The sequence below is a fragment of the Microtus oregoni genome, unplaced genomic scaffold (assembly GCF_018167655.1).
Source record: "Microtus oregoni isolate MIOR12 unplaced genomic scaffold, Mior012 000068F_ref0000429, whole genome shotgun sequence".
NCBI classification, from domain to species: Eukaryota; Metazoa; Chordata; class Mammalia; order Rodentia; family Cricetidae; genus Microtus; species Microtus oregoni.
In genome coordinates, this window is record NW_024543975.1 from 1,500,325 (window position 1) to 1,519,098 (window position 18,774).

The window sequence follows — 18,774 nt, forward strand, 5'->3', positions numbered from 1 at the left end:
CATACTAGGCAATTGATATCTTTTTTGTAAATTTGAACACTAAATATTATATCTCAGAAGTTCAATAGGCTGTGCTACAATTTTCATCATAGTGTAGGAATGTTAAATTCCCTCCAACTTCTTCAGTAACTCAATGTTAACTAAAGAGTATATACTTCTCAGTCTGCAAGTATCTGTATAGTCTCTAAGGTTTCTCTTATTGTTTTCCACTTTTACTCTGTGGTCTAAGATGGTACAAAGAATTATTTCAGTTTTTATTTCATGTGTTATGGCTTGCTCAGTGGCTAATATGACTGACTGTAGAGGAGGTTTCAGGGGCTGCTGAGACTGTATATCCTGTTGTCTGTTGGATGGAATGGTCTGTATGTCTCTTACATCCAACTGGTCAATTGTGTGGGTTGGCTCTGCTGTTGCTCTCCTTTTAGTTTGGTAGCCCTGACTAAAGAGAAGAATGGATCACTAAGTCCCCCAGCCGTACAACATCAGGACTTATCTTACCTTTCATGCCAGTTAGTGTTTATGAAATTTAGGAGCCTACAATGTTCAATGTACAAATATTTACAATTCCTATATAATCTTTATAAATAGTTCCCCGGTGGAGGAATTACTTTCATTGGTTAATAAAGAAACTACCTTGGCCCTTGATAGGACAGAAAATTAGGTAGGCGGAGTAGACAGAACAGAATGCTGGGAGGAAGTGAGGCAGACGCCATGCCTCTACTCTCCAGGGCAGACACGATGAAGCTCCAGCCCAAGATGGATGTACACTAGAATCTTCCTGATAAGACACCATCTCGTGGTGCTACACAGATTATTAAATATGGGTTAAAGCAAGATAAGAGAGTTAGCCAGAAGAGGCTAGATATAACGGGCCAGGCAGTATTTATATGAATACAGTTTGTGTGTTGTTATTTCGGGGCATAAGCTAACCAGGTGGCCAGGAGCCACCGGCAACCCACAGCTCCTTCAACATTTCCCCTCTTAAATATGTAATGGATTTATCTCTTTTGAATAGTTTTGGTTTGGAGTCTACTTTATCAGATATCAGAATCACTATACCAGTTGTTTCATGGTTTCCATTGGCGTGGTGGGTGGATTTCCCTTCTTTGATTTTTCCATTTTCTAATATCTGTGCCAAAGGGTATATATCTTGAAGACAATACATAGTTGGGTATTGGGTTTTAATCTAGTAGCCTAGATTGCACCTTTGGGTTGGTGAGTAGGAACAATTATTACATCCAAGGTTATTGAGAGGCCTGTTCCTTGGTTGTTTTTCTGACTGGCTGGATTACTGACAGCCCATTTTCCCCTCTTACTTCAGTATAAGGGGTTTACAGGTTCACTGTGTTAGGCCTGATGAAGGACTTCTTGGCTCTCCTTTGTTCATCTGTTCCTCTTATGAAATGGATTCTTGCGTGATCTGGATAGTCCTCCTGTCAGTATCTGCTGCAGTGCTGGCTTCTTCATCACGAACTGTCTCATTCTGTGCTTGTCTAAAAACATCCTTATATCTACACCAGTTCTAAGGGATATTTTTGCTGAAAATCATTGGTTGATAGGTATTTCTGTCAGAAACTAAAATACAACATTCCATCTTCACTGGCTTTTAGGATTGATGATAAGAGATCTGCTATTATTCTTTAAAAATTAAAAAGCTTTTCATTTATTTATTTATTTATTATTTGTGGTGAGTAGGTAGGTGTGAATGTGCACATGTCACATGTGTGAGACAAATTCTGGGAACTGGTCCTCACTGGAGACTGAGCTCAGGTGTGTCTGACTTGGCCATCTGAGCTGAGCCCAAGAGCTGCTGTTGCTCAAATGCCTTTCTTTTGTATGAGTTGGCATTTTCCTTAGCAAATGATTATAAAGTTCCTAAAGTTGTTCCTTTGCTCTGCCTTTTGAGATCTTACTGTGTCATGCCATGGAGAGGTTCTTCTCTGACCATGTCTACTGCAAGTTTTAGATGCCTGTATGTGGATGTTCATTCCTTCTCCTCGGTGTTGGAAACTGCCTTTTGTGATTTCATTGAATAACAGTGTATGCTCTAGACTTTATCTTAGTTCTTCCTATGTCTTGGGCTCATAGGTGCAGTCTCTTGAAAACCTCCTGACTATTGTAAACTAAGACTGTGCTTTCACTTCCCGGCTGCCCGAACCCAAATATTCACACTAAAACTATATTAATTACAACACTGTTTGGTCAACAACTCAAGTATATTCCTAGCTAGCTCTTATATATTATTAATCCATTTCTATTAATCTATGTATTGCCATGAGGCTGTGGCTTACCAGTAAAGTTCTGGCATCTTTCTCCTATGGCAGCTACATGGTGTCTGCCTGACTCCACCTTCTTTCTCCCTGCATTCAGTTTAGTTTTCCCACCAACTCCATTCTGCCCTGACACAGACCAAAGCAGGTTCTTTATTGATAAACTATATTCATAGCATACAGAGAGAAATCCCACATCATCTCCCCTTTTCTGCCTAAATAAAAAGCTTATCCTAGCATATCCTGCTTCACAAAAAAGTCTGTCGGATATGCTAGGCCTGTAGGCTGAAGATGAATGCCCCATTGTTGCAGAGGAACTTTAGGCGACTGTCCAGGCAGACAGTTGTTTCTGTCATTACTCACATTTTTGGAAGTTGCTTACTTGCACTTCTTGTTTACTCAGTATTATTTCCTTCTTGGGTCTCTGAGGGAGTTTAAGACTAGATAGTTATAGATTTCCTTGTTTAGTTGATGCAAAAAGCAAGTTATAATACAAATTAAATTAGATACAATACTTTGGACTCACCAAGATAGGATAGACATGGATTATTTTCTCCAAATTTGCCAAATGCAAATGGATTAGACATTGTTGATGTATTTATTGCCTATATATATTATATATAGTTATTGTACTTCTTGTACATAGTTTTTCTTATATTAGTTACAGCCTTCTTTTTTATTTTAGATTAAAAAAGGGGGGGGGGGAGTAGTGGCATTTCATTTGTATTTTAATAAATAAAGCTTGCCTGAAGATCAGAAAAGTAAAACAGCCACACTGGCCAGCCTAACAGACCAGGCAGCAAAGACACACACCTTTAATTCCAGTAGACACACCAGTTTACCATAGAAACCAGGCAGTAGTGGTACACGCCCTTAATCCCAGAACTAGAGAGGATTAAAAGATGGGAGGAGACAGCTCTCGCACATAGTCTCATTCTGAGATTCTAGGTGGCAGGATCTCCATTTCAGATGAGGTAGAGGTAAGAGCCAGTGGCTGGCTGTTTTGCTTTCCTGACCTTTAGGTTGAACCCCAATATCTGTCTCTGAGTTTTTATTAATTGTGCTTCATTTACTGATGCTTTCCATTGGTTTTGCTTTTATTTTTCTTTTCTTAGAATTTCTGGATTTCTACTTGCTTCTTTTTCCCATCTCATTTTCCTTCTGCTGTTTTCTTCCATGTTTTAAAATTTCTCTTTCAAATTACTAATTCATCCACACTGCTAACTCCTTGTCTAGAGCCTGAATATATTTCTTACTCTATTCATGTGTTTATCTGAGTCTTAAATATGCCATATATCCTTTTTAGAAGTAAGACTCAAGACATTTTTCTGAGCTTTGAGCACTCTGATTACCTTTGGAATGTAGTATGGGGAGTGAGTGGATTGGGACTGGGTCCCACAGTGACTTCTCTGTCGTGTGCCTGTGTTTGCTATGTTGTTTTTGTGCATCTGCACTCCCACTGTTACTCCCTGTCCCTTTCCTTTGTTGGTTTTTCACATGAGTTGCCCTGGTAAATTGCTCTCATTTGGATCTACAGTCTCTGCTGGGGCAAGCCAACTCTAATAACAGATAATGAAAACTATGGAATACTTCATAAAGTTGTGTGTTATCCCTACCAGGGCCATACTAGCCTTCTCTGCAGTATCCCAGTTTCAGTTCGTGTGCTGCCAGAGTCAGCACAGAAACTATAATATTTAAAAGAACAATCTGTTAGTATCACCCACACTTAAAAAAAATGTATGTCTTTTTAGGCTGGTTTGGATCCTTGCTTGCCTAGCTAGCTCAAAGCTCAGGGTTTGACTTCAGCACAACACAAAGCAGGTATGGTACCACATACCTGTGATCCCAGCACTTGTGAGGTGGAGGTTAAGGTTAGCTTGGGTTACATAGGTCCTTGTCTCAAATAGTGGGAGGGAAGTTAAGCAATTTCTAAGCTGGAATTATTCCTGTATATCATTCATGTATTTATTTAGAAATCTATTTAAAGTATACACTTATCCATGTTAGGAAAGAAAGTAGTTTTTATTTCATTGTTTGGAATATAATTAATAGGCCTAAAACATAACTTATATCTAACAATGGGACAGTATACAGTCATCTTACAAAACTCCGACCTATTTTTGTAGAAACTGAATTTTACTCTCTCTTGCTAAAGTGAAAAGGGCACAGTGCAGAGAAGCACACTTAGTATGGTCCTTTTTATGTGATTACATTTTATAATTATTCTGCAAGATCACTTTGGCAACAAGCTCAAAGAGGAAATGTGTGAAGGATGTCACCTCATAAAAGCATGTGTTTGCTCTATGCATGATTTTGCAGTCTTACTTGGGAACAATGCAGGGAGGAGAGATATGTGGCTACACTTCCCCATGCTCTGAAGCTGGTCTACTGCAGGACTTATACCATCGGTGTTCACGTGAATCTGGGGTCGATCTTCTGTCCCTGATGGAGCACCAACCACCCAGGATAATGGGCAAAAGGGGGAAGAAACTCAGACAAGGATGTGATCAACTGTGTGGTGGCATACAGTCCTAGCTGGAAAAGTCCAGCGTAGGTGATGGGAGGTGATCAATGGATGGATAGAGTGTGGAGAACTATCTTCTGTGTGAGCTTCAAGTCTGTGAAACACACCACCGGGTGCATCTGAGAGCAGCTAGAAGTCATAACTGCCAGCCCAGAACACTTGGCATTTTCACTGAGAAAAAATGTCTTCCTATAAGCCACTGTCACAGCCCCTACAATGACACACCTACACACTGCCTCTTGCTCAAGGCTTCAGCTACTCCCAAGCAAGGAACTGAAGGATGCTGAAGGCCACTCCATCACTTTTGCTCACTACTGTTTTGCTCATAGGGCCTTGGGAATGTCAGCTTAAGTAACACATGTCAAGCACTTGATGCATTTCCAGCAGAGCAGGATGTCTAAACAAGCCCATCATTGAGCTGTTGATGGAACCTTCTCAAGTGTTCTAGGCACTCAGTGCCAAATCCATCACAAGTCTTTAGCTTACAAGATCTAGGTGTCACTCACCTTGACCTTAAGAAAAGAGACTCTTCCTAAGCTATGGGGAACAAACTGGGAGCTGCTGCCCCTCTGTCCTTTCACTCTTGCCAGACTTTGTGAACCAAGCTGCCCTTCTCAAGCTGCAAGTGTAAAGAGCTCATCCATCTGAGAGAGCTGGCAGTTAACACTGATTCCTCAGCAGTCTAGCTTTCCTTTCTCCCGGCTCGATGGCGCATGTGGCTGGCACAGGGACCCACTTACCACAGAGGGAGGGTCATTCCATTCTTCATAAGAGATGGCTGCGTATGGATAGATCCTGTCATTGATGATCTGCAGGGTGGCCAGGGCAATGGCTTTAATGGACTGGAAGTAGGCTTCCCAGAACCATCGTGCCTGTAAAGAAAATAATATGCTGTAGGTGAGCAGGTGAGATGTGCCCTGTTACAACCAACTTGGGGCTAGGAGATTTCTTCATTCTCGGAGTTAAGGGTGCCCCTTAATGCCATAGCAGATATGTCAGAGGTGTGTCCATATTGAAGGCAGTCAGAATAGAGTAATAGTCAGGAAAGTACAGAGTCAGTGTACTAGAAGAGGAATCTATGATGATAAAAGTACTATGTGTTATAGCAGGCCAGGTTTAGAGTCTTTTTTAAAAAAGATAAATAGAGAGCTGAGGAGATAGCCCCATGCTTAGAGCATTTGTCATGTAAGCATGAAGCCCAGAGTTTGGATCCCCAGAATCTATGTAAATGCTGGGTCAGCATGGTAGCACACACATAATCCCAGGGTCAGAAAGTGGAGATAAGAGATCCCCAGAGCAAGCTGGCTAACAAGACTAGGCTTATCAGTGAGCTCTGGGTTTGACTGAGAGACCCTGTTTCAAAAAATCAGGTAGAAAGCAATGAAGAATGATTCTTTAGAGCACTCACACGCATACACAAATGTAAATGCACACATGCATCCCACAGATGACAATGGACAAAGAACATTAGAAAAAACATATAGAGAGTATGTCAGAAGTCTTGTGTGCACAGGTAAATGAGAGTTTATGTCTATGCAAACTCTGAAAGACAGCCCTGGGAAGCTGTGGCACCCCAGACACCCCATGCTCATCCAGCTGACACCTCACTCCTTTAAAGGCACCCGTGACTTCAAGGCCTCTCATGCCCATGACATATGCTCTACTGCCACAGACTTATTCGGTGCCACTAGAACACCTAACTTGTGTTATGGAATCAGGGTGTGGCTAGTCTCACAAAATGAACTCAAAAGTGCTCTCTTTTTTTCCTATTTCTTGAAGAATCTAATATAAAATTGACATTACTTTTCCTTCTTAAGAGTTTAGAAGAATTCACCAAAGACACAGTTGGGGTAGGTTTCTTGTGAGTATGTGTGATAAGACTTTATTCTTATGTTTGTTTACTTGAGACAACGTCTTGCTATGCCCTAGTTGCCCTAGAACTCACCGTCCTGAGTTAGCCTCCCAAATGCTAGGACTACAGGCATGCGTCACCATAACTGCCATTGCTTTATTTTATTTGAAACAGTATCTTACTCTGTAGCCCAAATTTGCAACCACCTGTCTCAGCATTCTCAGATGCCAAGCTGTGTGGCTTAAAGTTACTGGTTTTCTTTTACAGACGTAGAAGAATGCAAATCTGGATGTGTGAACTTGAAAAAAAGCACTTTTCTCAGGGAAGATCCCATCTCATCTAGACTGTTAGCTTTACTGGGAGAAAACTGTAGAGGTGTGGCCTTTTCCTTCCCTACCTGTCAGCCAGGCTTGCTCTTGGAGCTTGTCCTTCTAGAAAGTGGTCAATTTCAAGATTTTTCAGAAGGAAAATTTTCATTTCTTTCTTTCTCTCCATCATACATTTTCCGTTTTTTCATTTTAAAAAATATTTGTTCGTCTATTTTGTGTGTGTGCATGTGTGTGTGGTGTGGAGGAGGGGTGCATATGCCAGGCAAAGCCCAGAGGAGGAGGTGTCCCCTCTGTCATTCTCTGTGTGGTGTGGGGGAGGGGTGCACATGCCAGGCAAAGCCCAGAGGAGGAGGTGACCCTCTGTCATTCTCTGTGTGTGCATATGTACACCTGAATACTAGCCAAAGGCCAACTGTGGAACCCAGCATCTAACTCAAGCTGTCTCCAATCATTCCCCCCCAACAAACAACAATTCACTTAGAGGGGAAGGAAACTCTGCCAATCATCACAGCTCAAGGGTCTCAGACCAGAAGTAAGTGAGCTTCTCGAGCTTAATGGCTTCTGCAGGACCTTGGAGGTAAGAGCTCAGAAGGCACGGTAAGTTACAGGTCTGCCAGGGCTCTCCTGTCAGCTACCTGGCCACAGAGACAAGGGGGTTTCAGTCATGTACGAAAGCCCCTCTGTTCTCTTCCTGAGAGCAAACACAAATACTTACTACATTACCTTGTCTCCAAGAAAATGTATGAGCCACCTCCCTATCTATCCAAGACATTTGAATGAGAGGGACTTTGGCAGTCATGCAAACCCTACTGGTGGCTGTACAGGGGAAAAACCAGTCATAAAGGGATAGATCCTTGATTAGGCATTTAACCAGATACTACTGAGCCAAAAAACAGCAAAATTTCCAACACTGCCATACAAGAAACGGAGAGGGAGAGGCAGGGGCCAGTTTAAGACTATAAACTCTCCAGCAGGGCCTGGGGAGATGATGAGTTAGTATGCAAAGCACTCTGCGCAATCATAAGACTGGAGTTTGTAAAAAGCCAGGCAGGTATGGTGGCAGCTGTAGTCCCAAGCCCCAGGTGGTAGACACGGGACTCCTGTGTGAGGTGCTGACTGCATGGACTGACTCAGGAGTTCTGGGTACAGCAGAAGACTCCGCCTCAATAGAGAAAGTGTTCAATGGTTAAGGTAAACACTGGATGCCAGCTTCTAGCCTCCACCCATGTGCACACAGAACCATGAACACGTTTGCTAACATACATGTGAACAGGCATCCATACCAGCATACATGTAAAAATACTACCATAAGCAAACTGAACTTGCTATTTCTGTTTATATAACAATTAAATAGCATGAATGTCTTTGTTCTTCAGGAATGTCATGCCAATGGGATCAACAATAACTAATGTTTATAAGGACCCAGTGGAGCACTGTAGTGGCATTTCATGTGTATTTTAATAAATAAAGCTTGCCTGAGGATCCGAAAAATAAAACAGCAACACTGGCCAGCCTAACAGACCAGGCAGCAATTACACACACCTTTAATCCCAGCAGCCACAGTAGCTTATCATAGAAACCAGGAGGTTGTGGTGCTTGCCCTTAATCCCAGAACTAGGAAGTATTCTAAAACGGGAGGAGACAGATATTCTCAGTCTCATTCTGAGGTTTCCTAGAGGCAGAATCACCATTTTTGTACTAAGGTAGAAGTAAGAGCCAGTGGCTGGTCACTCTTATTTTCTGGTCTTCATGTTGAACCCTGGTACGTCTTGAGTTTTTATTAATTGTGTTTCAGAGTGCAGAGGTGGGGGTGGGAATGACAGTGGCAAGCATCGGGTATGGTTTGCAGCTATTAAACCTATGTTTCACCGGGCGGTGGTGGCGCACGCCTTTAATCCCAGCACTAGGGAGGTAGAGGCAGGAGGATCTCTGTGAGTTCGAGGCCAGCCTGGTCTACAAGAGCTAGTTCCAGGACAGGAACCAAAAAAGCTATGGAGAAACCCTGTCTCGAAAAATCCAAAAAAACAAACAAACAAACAAAAAAAACCCTATGTTTCCCCCAAACTGTAAAGTGAAGGTTACAGTGTCTATCCGGTGCAATTAAGAGACTCTGGGAGACCAGGCTTACAGAAGCCATTCCCCAGAGCACTGGAAGCCGAGCAAGAATGCTCTCCCTAACACATATTTTAGGGTTTGAAATGGGAAGTGCCCCCACAAGTTCATGTGTCAAACTATTGGTTCCCAGATGGGGGTGCAATTTTGGAAGCTTCTAGAAACTTCAGAGGGAGGACCTGGGTGGAAGCATGCCCTTGAAGGTCATATTGAGTCCCAGTCCCCTCCTACTTTCTTCCTGTCTGCTGTGAGGAACCTGCTCTCCAGATGCTACAGCTATGCTCTTCTAGCTCGGCAGTGGCTGGCAATGTCCTCACTGGCTCATGTCCTCTCATGTGTGCACTTCCTCACAAAAGGACAACGTCCTTTATCCTGCAGTCAGCCTCTCACCCCCACCCCCGTGAGCCCGGTCACCTGGCTGCAGGTGACACAGTGCATGGTGACTAAACAGAAAAAGCCAACGGCTTAAAGTGACAGGAACAGAAGGATAGGAAGGGAAGGTGGCTTTCCTGATGATTTTGCTACAGACTGTGAGGCAATGTGAGTCAAGAAGACCCCTATTTCTTTACCAAGGTTAGTGAGGTTTCTTTATATTCAATTAAATTCCTTTCTCATAGTCTCTTATGCAAAGACCAAAACATGAGCTTCATTTGCTGCAATACAATAATAATAATAATTATTATTATTATTATTTGTAAATGATATGATTTTATACACAGCCAGGTATGGAGGCATACGCCTTTAATCCCAATACTCAGGAGACAGAGGCAGGTGGATCTCTGTGAGTTGAGGCCAGTCTAATCTACCTAACAAGTTCCAGGACAACCACGGATACATACTGAGAACCCATCTCAAGAAAAACATAACAAATTGAACAAACAAACACTCCCCCCAAAACAGTCAAACAAAAGAAGATTTTATATTTAAAAATTCAACAGAATCAACTAGCAATATATAATTATAGCATCATGGAGAGCGGACAATTAAAAACCACGCCCAATACGATCAAGAGCTCTACTGCATTTCTATCAGGTTCCAGAAGGACACCGTCAACAAGAAAATACAAAACAAAGTAAAAATTTTATTTTTCTTAAAAGACAAATATCGTCACATGCTATGATCACGCTAAATTCACTGTGCTTCCAGCAGTGTCTGTACAGCGCCCAACCACTCTTCTGTGTGACCGAGTACAAACAGCTTTCCTGTCACTGTTTCCCTTTCTCACTGTCTAGGACCAGAAGGCACTGCTAAGCACAAGTGGGAAGAGAGAAAATCTCTACCGAGATTCTACCAGAGAGGGGCTATCAAACACCTGTCAGCAAACTGTGGACGTGCTCTCTTCTACTGAGATTTTATCAAAAGGGACTGTGGTTTTTTAAAAATTATGTTACGTGTGTGGGTGTTTTTCCTACAGGTAAGTCTGTGCAGCACATGTGTGCCTGGTGTCTGTGGACATCAGAAGAGGATGTGAGATCTGGAACTAGAGTCACAAAAGGTTGCAAGCTGCTGCGTGTGCTGGTGACTGATCATGCATCTCCCTCAAGAGCAGACAGCGCTCTTAACAACTGAGCTATGTTGCTCAATATGAATCACTAAATTTTGCTAAATGATTTTCCCCCTACTTTAAAGGGTGATCCTATAAGTATCTTCTCTATTTTGTTAATTCAGTAATTTACACTGACTGAACTCATCAAACGTTAACTAATCTGACATTCCTGGCTTCACTTGGTGATGATCTACCAACCCTTTCCCTGTACTTCTCAGTTTGCTTGGCAGTATTTTGCCTAAGACTTGTGTGTGATCAATGTGTGATCCCTGGGGCCATTGATTTCAATATGCACTTTTATTTTATATGGCAAAAGGTTTTCAATTAAAATATGCCACAGAGTTAAAATTATACAACTATAAACCAATCTTGATGTCAGGGAAGTTATTTTTAACAATGTATTGGATAGAGGGGTACATGTATGTGAGTGCAGACAAGAAGAGGGCATCAGATCTCCCTAAAGCTGGAGTTATAGGCAACTGCGACCACCCTGCCATGGGTGATGGGAACCAGATCTGGGCCTTCTGCAGGGACAGGCAGTATGTGTTCTTAAATATTAAGCCATTTCCCCAGCCCCAGTGACAGTACTGTTTAAATATAGAAAAATAAGGGGTTTGGGATCTATTAAGTAGTGTGTGTTTTTATTTGACCTTTAGGCAGTCCTCGGAAGGGCAGCAGTCACTGTTTCTGGTCACCAAACCACGTACTGTTCATCACTGTCCAGTCAACAAGCCTTCTGGGAAGGCAAACAGAACTGCAGCCAGGTTTTCCATAATTTAGGTTGGCTTAACCTACTAAGGCTTTTGCCAGGACAGACATCTCTGAAGGTCACTAAGGAAACAACATGTTTCTTAAACACCTACCCAGGACAGCACCATTGGCAAAGCTACAGGTTCAAACTGAGTACAAAAAGACCCCTGTGTTCAAAGGTAACTAAGTGAGCCCAGAGTGTCAAACACAGTGAGTCCCAGGAAACACATGATTAGCAAGTGGGAACTCTGCACAAACACAGTGAGTCCCAGGAAACACATGATTAGCAAGGGGAAACTCTGCACAAACAGAGTGAGTCCCAGGAAACACATGATTAGCAAGGGGAAACTCTGCACAGAGTGAGTCCCAGGAAATATGTAATTAATAAGGAGGGCAACCACAGCTTAATACCCATTGCATCATCAATTTGTCCACAGCAGTAGAAATGGTTTAGAGACTGGACTAGATCTAACTTGAGTTCTGCCATTAAATAATTCCCAGAATGCTGATGAGCTGGTTAATGTCCCTGGGTCTCAGTGTGGCGTCTTTCCTGAGCTGGTTAACTTCCCTGGGTCTCAGTGTGGCGTCTTTCCTGAGCTGGTTAACTTCCCTAGGTCTCAGAGCGGTGTCTTTCCTGAGCTAATTAACTTCCCTAGGTCTCAGAGCGGTGTCTTTCCTGAGCTGGTTAACGTCCCTGGGTCTCAGAGCGGTGTCTTTCCTGAGCTGGTTAACTTCCCTAGGTCTCAGAGCGGTGTCTTTCCTGAGCTAATTAACTTCCCTAGGTCTCAGAGCGGTGTCTTTCCTGAGCTGGTTAACGTCCCTGGGTCTCAGAGCGGTGTCTTTCCTGAGCTGGTTAACTTCCCTAGGTCTCAGAGCGGTGTCTTTCCTGAGCTGGTTAACGTCCCTGGGTCTCAGTGTGGCATCTTTCCTGAGCTGGTTAACTTCCCTGGGTCTCAGAGCGGTGTCTTTCCTGAGCTGGTTAACTTCCCTGGGTCTCAGAGCGGTGTCTTTCAACTGAACTAGAACCACGAGATCCTTAAGGATCCTCCCACACCTGTATTCAGCGGCACTTCAGCCAAATTTCTGTTTCTTCTGCTCTCCATTCGAGTCTCTCTATATCCTAAGATTTACCTGGCATCCAAATTCCCCACTATCTGTTTACCCAGTTTGCCCAAACATGGCCCTAAGTCACACGCACGCATGCACTCACGCAAACATGCACACACTTTCTTCAGGGGTCTCTCTTCCTCTTAAATGTGGTCCTTCTCTTTCATCTTCCCAAATCCTCCCTGGGGAACTACCAGCTCCCAGCCCAGCATTTAAGGAGTTTAGACACCTCTATTCTGTTGTAACTCAAATCTTTTCAAAATTATTTTTATTAATTTATTGATTTTTGTTTTTCATGACAGGGTTTCTCTGTGTAGCCCTAGCTATCCTGGAACTCACTCTCTAGACCAGGCTGGCCTAGAACTTACAGAGATCCACTTGTCTCTGCTTCCCAAGTTCTGGGATTGGATTAAAGGGGTGCACCACCACCACCCAGCTGAACAAACTTTTTTAAAAAAATCAACATATATTTCTATCCATTAGGCAAGTGAGGTGCCAGGACAACTATATCCCCACACTGAGGAGAACGAGAGGTGGAAAGAGAATCCCAATTCACTGTAGAGACACTTCTACAGGACAGTGGCAAGTGGGAAAACCTGAGAGTGAGTGGCAGATCTTGGAACACGGCTAGGAGTTCCGCACCCCTAAGACTTATTACTCTCCTCAGATTTCAGCCAGACTCTCACAGTGAAGGTCAGAGAAAACCCCTGGAGGCTTCGGGCAGGGGCAGGGAGTGCCTCCTAGTTTCATTTCCGTTGTTTTGATAAAATAACTTGACAAAAGCAAGTTGGGGGAGAAAAGGTTTACTTGCATTTACATTTTGTTTTGAGACTCACTAACCTGGAGCTAGCTGTGGAGGCCAGGCTGGCTACCCAGTGAATTCTAGAACAGCAAGCCTTGCTGACAGACATGGGCTTTTGATTGGTTCTGAGAATCAAACCAGGTCCTTAGCTTGTATGTGAGCACTGCCAACCGAGCCATCTAACTGGCCTCCACTATTTCTTATATGCTGTCTACTGTTTCCAGTAGAGACTTTACCATACTGTTTAATGTGGTCTTAAACTCCAGCTCTAGTAATCCCACCATCCCTCCCATGTCTAATTTGACTTGAACGTTTTCCAGTCACTTCCTGTTTTTTTCATTTTGAAGGCTTTACATCCTCGTTGTGGTCCAGACATGGTGATGTGGTGGTAAGATGTGGGGCAGAGGAAGTGTTCTCTGAGCTTCCATCCACATCTCAGTGCTTTGTGAGCCTGTGTCTCTGGTCCAGAAGTGTCAGAAATGCTTCTCATTTCCCCACCTGCTTAGCTGAAGCAAGATTAGAAGAAAAGGGATGGGTAAGTTATGGGCTGACAAGAACCTAGCAGGTTAGTCTCTAGGAGTTCTTTCCCAAGGAAAGGCCCCGTTCAGTGCCCAGTGCTCACATGTGTTTCAGAAAGGTCACTTTTTATGATGGCTAGTCTTCATTCTAGAAATGCCTGGGAAGACAGTCTCAAAGATGGATGCCTCTGGGGTGAGGATATTGTGTTAATTTAGTGAACTGATGTGGGGAGGTCCAACCCACTGTGGGCAGCACCATTCCCTAAGCAGTGGGTTCTGAATATGTAAGAGTAAAGAAGTTGAGCTGAGTAGAAGTAAACAAACAAGTGAGCATATATTAATTCATTTCTGTCTGCTCCTGACAGTTTGTTAAAGGCAGGGAGCCTAGCAACATATCTAATGACATAATAATAATACATACATACAAACATTATATATATAATGGATATCATAACATATAAGCTAATAGATAATTTTTTTTTTTGATTTTCGAGACAGGGTTTCTCTGAAGTTTTTGGTGCCTGTCCTGGAACTAGCTCTTGTAGACCAGGCTGGCCTCGAACTCACAGAGATCCGCCTGCCTCTGCCTCCCAAGTGCTGGGATTAAAGGTGTGCGCCACCACCGCCTGGTTTAATAGATAAATTTTAAATGGCAGCAGGGGAGAGGAAATGAAATGCGCTGTTCTTTAAGGACCTATGCTCCATGTTGCAGGGATATTTGCAAATTTACTTGAATTTATTCTAACTCTGAAGTTCAAACCAACTTGTAAGAACACCCAAATCACATCTAAAGTACTAAAAAAAACCACAACTGTATAAAAAGTTACAGCAAAACCCCAAAAGGTGGGATCTGTGGTTAAGAGGACTTGGGACACTTGCAGAGGACCACAGAGTTCAGTTCCCAGCATCCACATTGGTCAGCTCACAAATGCTTGTAACACTAGATCCAGGGAATCCAATAATGCCCTCCTCTCACCTCCTTGGGTACCTGCAAACACATATATGGCATACACAGACACATATATACACATAATAAAATGATAAAAAAAATTAAAATAAAACTCCAAAAAGAAGAAGAGAAGAAAAAAAAACAGAAACAAACAAACAGAAACAGAAGCAAAGCAACACATCTGTGGTCTCCAAGGCTTGACACTTTCCAGAGATTCCACATGGCCGGAATCATGTTGTGCCAGACTCTAGAATTCTACTCATTCGAGACCTGGGAAGACAAATACACGTGCTGACATTGTCACTGGCTATCAGACTGGGAGCAAGGCTGTGGGTACTGCTGTTTTGTGTGTGTGTGAGGTAGGTGACAGGAAAAAGGTATAAGGAAATCTCTGAGGATAATGAGAATATTTTATTATCTTTGTTGTGGTGATGATGTTGTCAAAACTTATTGAGATTCACATTTTACATGAATAAATTTATGTAATTTTCAACTTTAACAAAATTTATGTGAGAAAAAGAAATGAAACAATACCAAGCGCAACGAAAAGAAACGTAACAAAGGTGACTTTGTCAGCCGTCACTTCCAATGTCCATAATCTAAGCAGAAGTAAGGACTCGGCTCCGCAGCACTCAGGAGCTGACTTGTACTTGCCTGCAGAAGAGTGGGCCAGCCGACATTTCAGCACGGAGCAGGAGTCCCCAGCAAAGGGACTAGTGATTAGCCTAGGAGCTAATAGGCTGGCGGCTGCCAGGAGCAGGAGGGTCAGTTTCTTTTATTATACTTTCTGAAAGTTTTTGTTTGAGACTGGGTCTCACTGGGTAGACATGGATAGCCTGGAACCTGCTATGCAGAACAGACTGACCTAGAACTCACAGAGATCCCCCTGCCTCTGCTTCTCCAGTGCTGGGTAAAGGTGTGTGCCATCACACCAGTCTAGGACAGATAATTCTTAGCTCAGTGATATGGTAATGATCATAATTTGGTAATGTTCACTAAACCCACAAAATAGGTAGTCAGGAGTGAGGCCTGTTTAAATTCCACAGACACGGGGAGAGGATGCTTTGTCAGAGTAGGTCATAGACTGCTGGAACGTGCAATGCTATAATGGAGGAAGCGATCACTTAAAGAATTAAATGGGAATCTGTATGTCTTGCTCAATTTTGTTATGAACCTAAAACTGCTTGTTTTATGTCATAAGCTAATCTTATGTCATAAACTTATTAACACAAACTAGTGTTACCTGAAAGGAGGGAGAAAACATCTTCATAAAATCAGGCTGGGGACAGGTCTGTAGAGCATTTTCTTAATTAGTGATTGATGGGGCAAAGCCCAGGCAATTTTGGGAGTTCATCCCTGGTCTGGTGGTTCTGGCTTCTATAGGAAAGAAGGCTGAGCAAGCAAACAAGCCAATAAGCTGAATCCCTCTGTGGCCTCTGCATCAGCTCCTGCCTCAAAGACAGTGAGACACATCTGCTCCTAGTAGCACCAATCTACTTCAAAGAAGATAATGAACATTGAAAACCTCCATATGGAGTTTGCCTTCTTTGTAGCAAAAGTTAGCCATTTGGTAAGAAACTGCCCTTCAGGGAACCCTGATTGCTCTTTGGGCTGACCAGGGAGGGGGACTTGATGGGGGAGGGGGAGGGAAATGGGAGGGGTGGCAGGAGGAGGCAGAAATCTTTAATAAATAAATAAATAATTTAAAAAAAAGAAACTGCCCTTGCCTCAACAGCTGACAGTATGCTGTCCAAGCTGGACAAACAGAACACAAAAGAAGGCAACTGCCAAATTTTACCAAGACAAGGTAGGACAATCCTTCAAAATTCCTGCTTAAAAGAAAAATCTGTCAGATATTCTAGACTGGTAAGACTTGTAAGATGGATGCCCCAACGTTAGAGGAACCTTAGGTGGCTGTCCAGGGCAGCCAAATGTCTCTGTCACTTCTATAGTTTTGGAAGTTGCTTGCTCTGCACTTCCTGTTTACTCAGGTAATATTATATCCTTCTTGGGTCTCTGATGGGGTTGAAGACTAGATAGTTATATCATTTTCTTTGTTACCAAATTCAAAAAAGGAAACTTACAAAAGAGATATAAAGTTTATAAGGTTGGGAAACATGAAAGCTTAAGTTGTTTACCTAAGAAGATGTCTAAAAATATTATTAGGATGGTAATACAAATTGTGATAAAAATGGTTTAGGTATAAAACTTTAAATTCATCAGGATAGGATAGATAACAGAGTATTTTCTCCAAATATACCAAACACAAATGGACTGGACATTGCAAATATAATTCTTACCTGATAATTGTTCTTATTGTATATTGTTTTACTACATTAAGAGTTAAAGCCTTCTCTTTTTATTTAGACAAAATATTGTGAGATATTTGTACACTGTATAAAAATGTATTGCTGTGATTGGTGTAATAAAAAGTCATACAGCCAACAGCTAGGAAGGAGAGTATAGGAGGGACTTCTTTGCAGGAGAGAACCTGGGAAAGAAGAAAGGCAGAGTCTCCAGCAAGACCTGGAGGAAGCAGGATGGGCAGTACGGGGATGAGGCAAGAAGCCTCGTAAAAGGACAGAAATTTTAAAATATGGGTTAATTTACATTATAAGAACTAGTTAAGAACAAGCCTAAGCTAGTGCTGGGCTTTTATAATTAATAATAAGTCTCCATGTCTTTATTTATGGACTGGCAGTCCTGAAAAAAACTACAGCCGCACAGGGAAGCACAAACATAAGCCCAGTGGGACCGACACAGACAGCAGGCCCATAGGCAAGTCCCACCTACAGGAAAGAATTGGAGAAGGGGCCCAGAAACTCTTAAGACAGGGGACTCCCTGGGTTCTCAAAGCTTCTGCACACTGGAGTCCCAAGCTTCTCCTGGAACAAGGCCCCAAGTCCCAGACAACTGGAACAGACAAAAAAGACAGACTTTATCCTTCACACCACAACCAACTTTTCCGAGCAGCAGCAGCAGAAGATGAACTGGGCCCGACAACAGTGACTCTATTTTAAGAGACTGTGTTGTTCCAGAGAACAGCTGAGAAGCATTTTAAATGCGGCCACAGCTAAATACAGGACCCAAGAGGCCACACCTTGATAACAATACTTTGCTGTCCTCTTACAAGCTGACATACAACATGAAGCCTTGCTCTGTAGCCCAGGCTAGCTTTGAACTCATAATCCTCCCGTATCAGTCAATCAAGTAAGTATGTATCACCACACTCAGCCAATAATTTTTGCTATAAATTAGTTTCTCCCAGGATTTAACCTTACATTTCTTAACTTGTATTTCTATACTCCTGAGTATACGTTAGAATTAAGAATTCATTATGGGTATCTACTGATGCTGTTTTGTCCCCCTCCCCTTATCTTTTAATTTGTGTGTGTGTGCATACACATGCATGTGAGCACTCACCTATATGTGCACATCAGAGGCCATGACCTAAGCATGTCTTCTTCAATCACCTCTCTATCTGACCTTCTCGGACAGGGTCTCTTACTGAACCTATAGTTGTCATTTTTGCCTAGGTCAGCTGGCCAGTGAGCCCCAAGTCCTGAGCGCTGGGGATGAAGATAAATGCTGGTGATCCAAATTCAGATTCTCATGTACCTGACCCACTGAACCAGTGATACAAACCATTTTGCCTTTTGAAAATTATTAGAAGTCTTCCAAGTTGGCATACCAGTAGTGAAAAAACATTTAACAAACACAGTTAGAAATTGCACGGCCTACTAAATGCCCTCTGTCTCCCTCCCATCCTTCCTGGGAGTTGCATTTGTCCACACCTTCCCTTTAACTCTGGTTCTCTACCCCTAGCACTTCTGCTGGCCATCTCTGAGCCTGATCCACTCGAATCTCTTTTTCCTGCTGTTCACTTGGGAACATTGCATTACTGTCATCCCATGGCTCCCTAGCACAATCCAGAGAATTCTTACAGCATTCTCAATATTGGCATACCTCTTCCTCATGTGACACACAACACAGCTTCCCTTGTATTCTTGAATTT

The 18,774-nt window shown here is 42.7% G+C and overlaps 1 protein-coding gene across 1 annotated transcript in view; it reads right to left on the reverse strand.

The window, feature by feature from the left end:
• Ext2 (exostosin glycosyltransferase 2) overlaps positions 1–18,774 on the reverse strand; it is a 139,826-nt gene that overhangs the window by 69,923 nt on the left and 51,129 nt on the right. Inside the window, exon 8 of the mRNA XM_041641297.1 lies at positions 5,535–5,666. Within this exon, the coding sequence (XP_041497231.1) occupies positions 5,535–5,666 (132 nt within the window). The remainder of the gene's footprint in view (positions 1–5,534; positions 5,667–18,774) is intronic.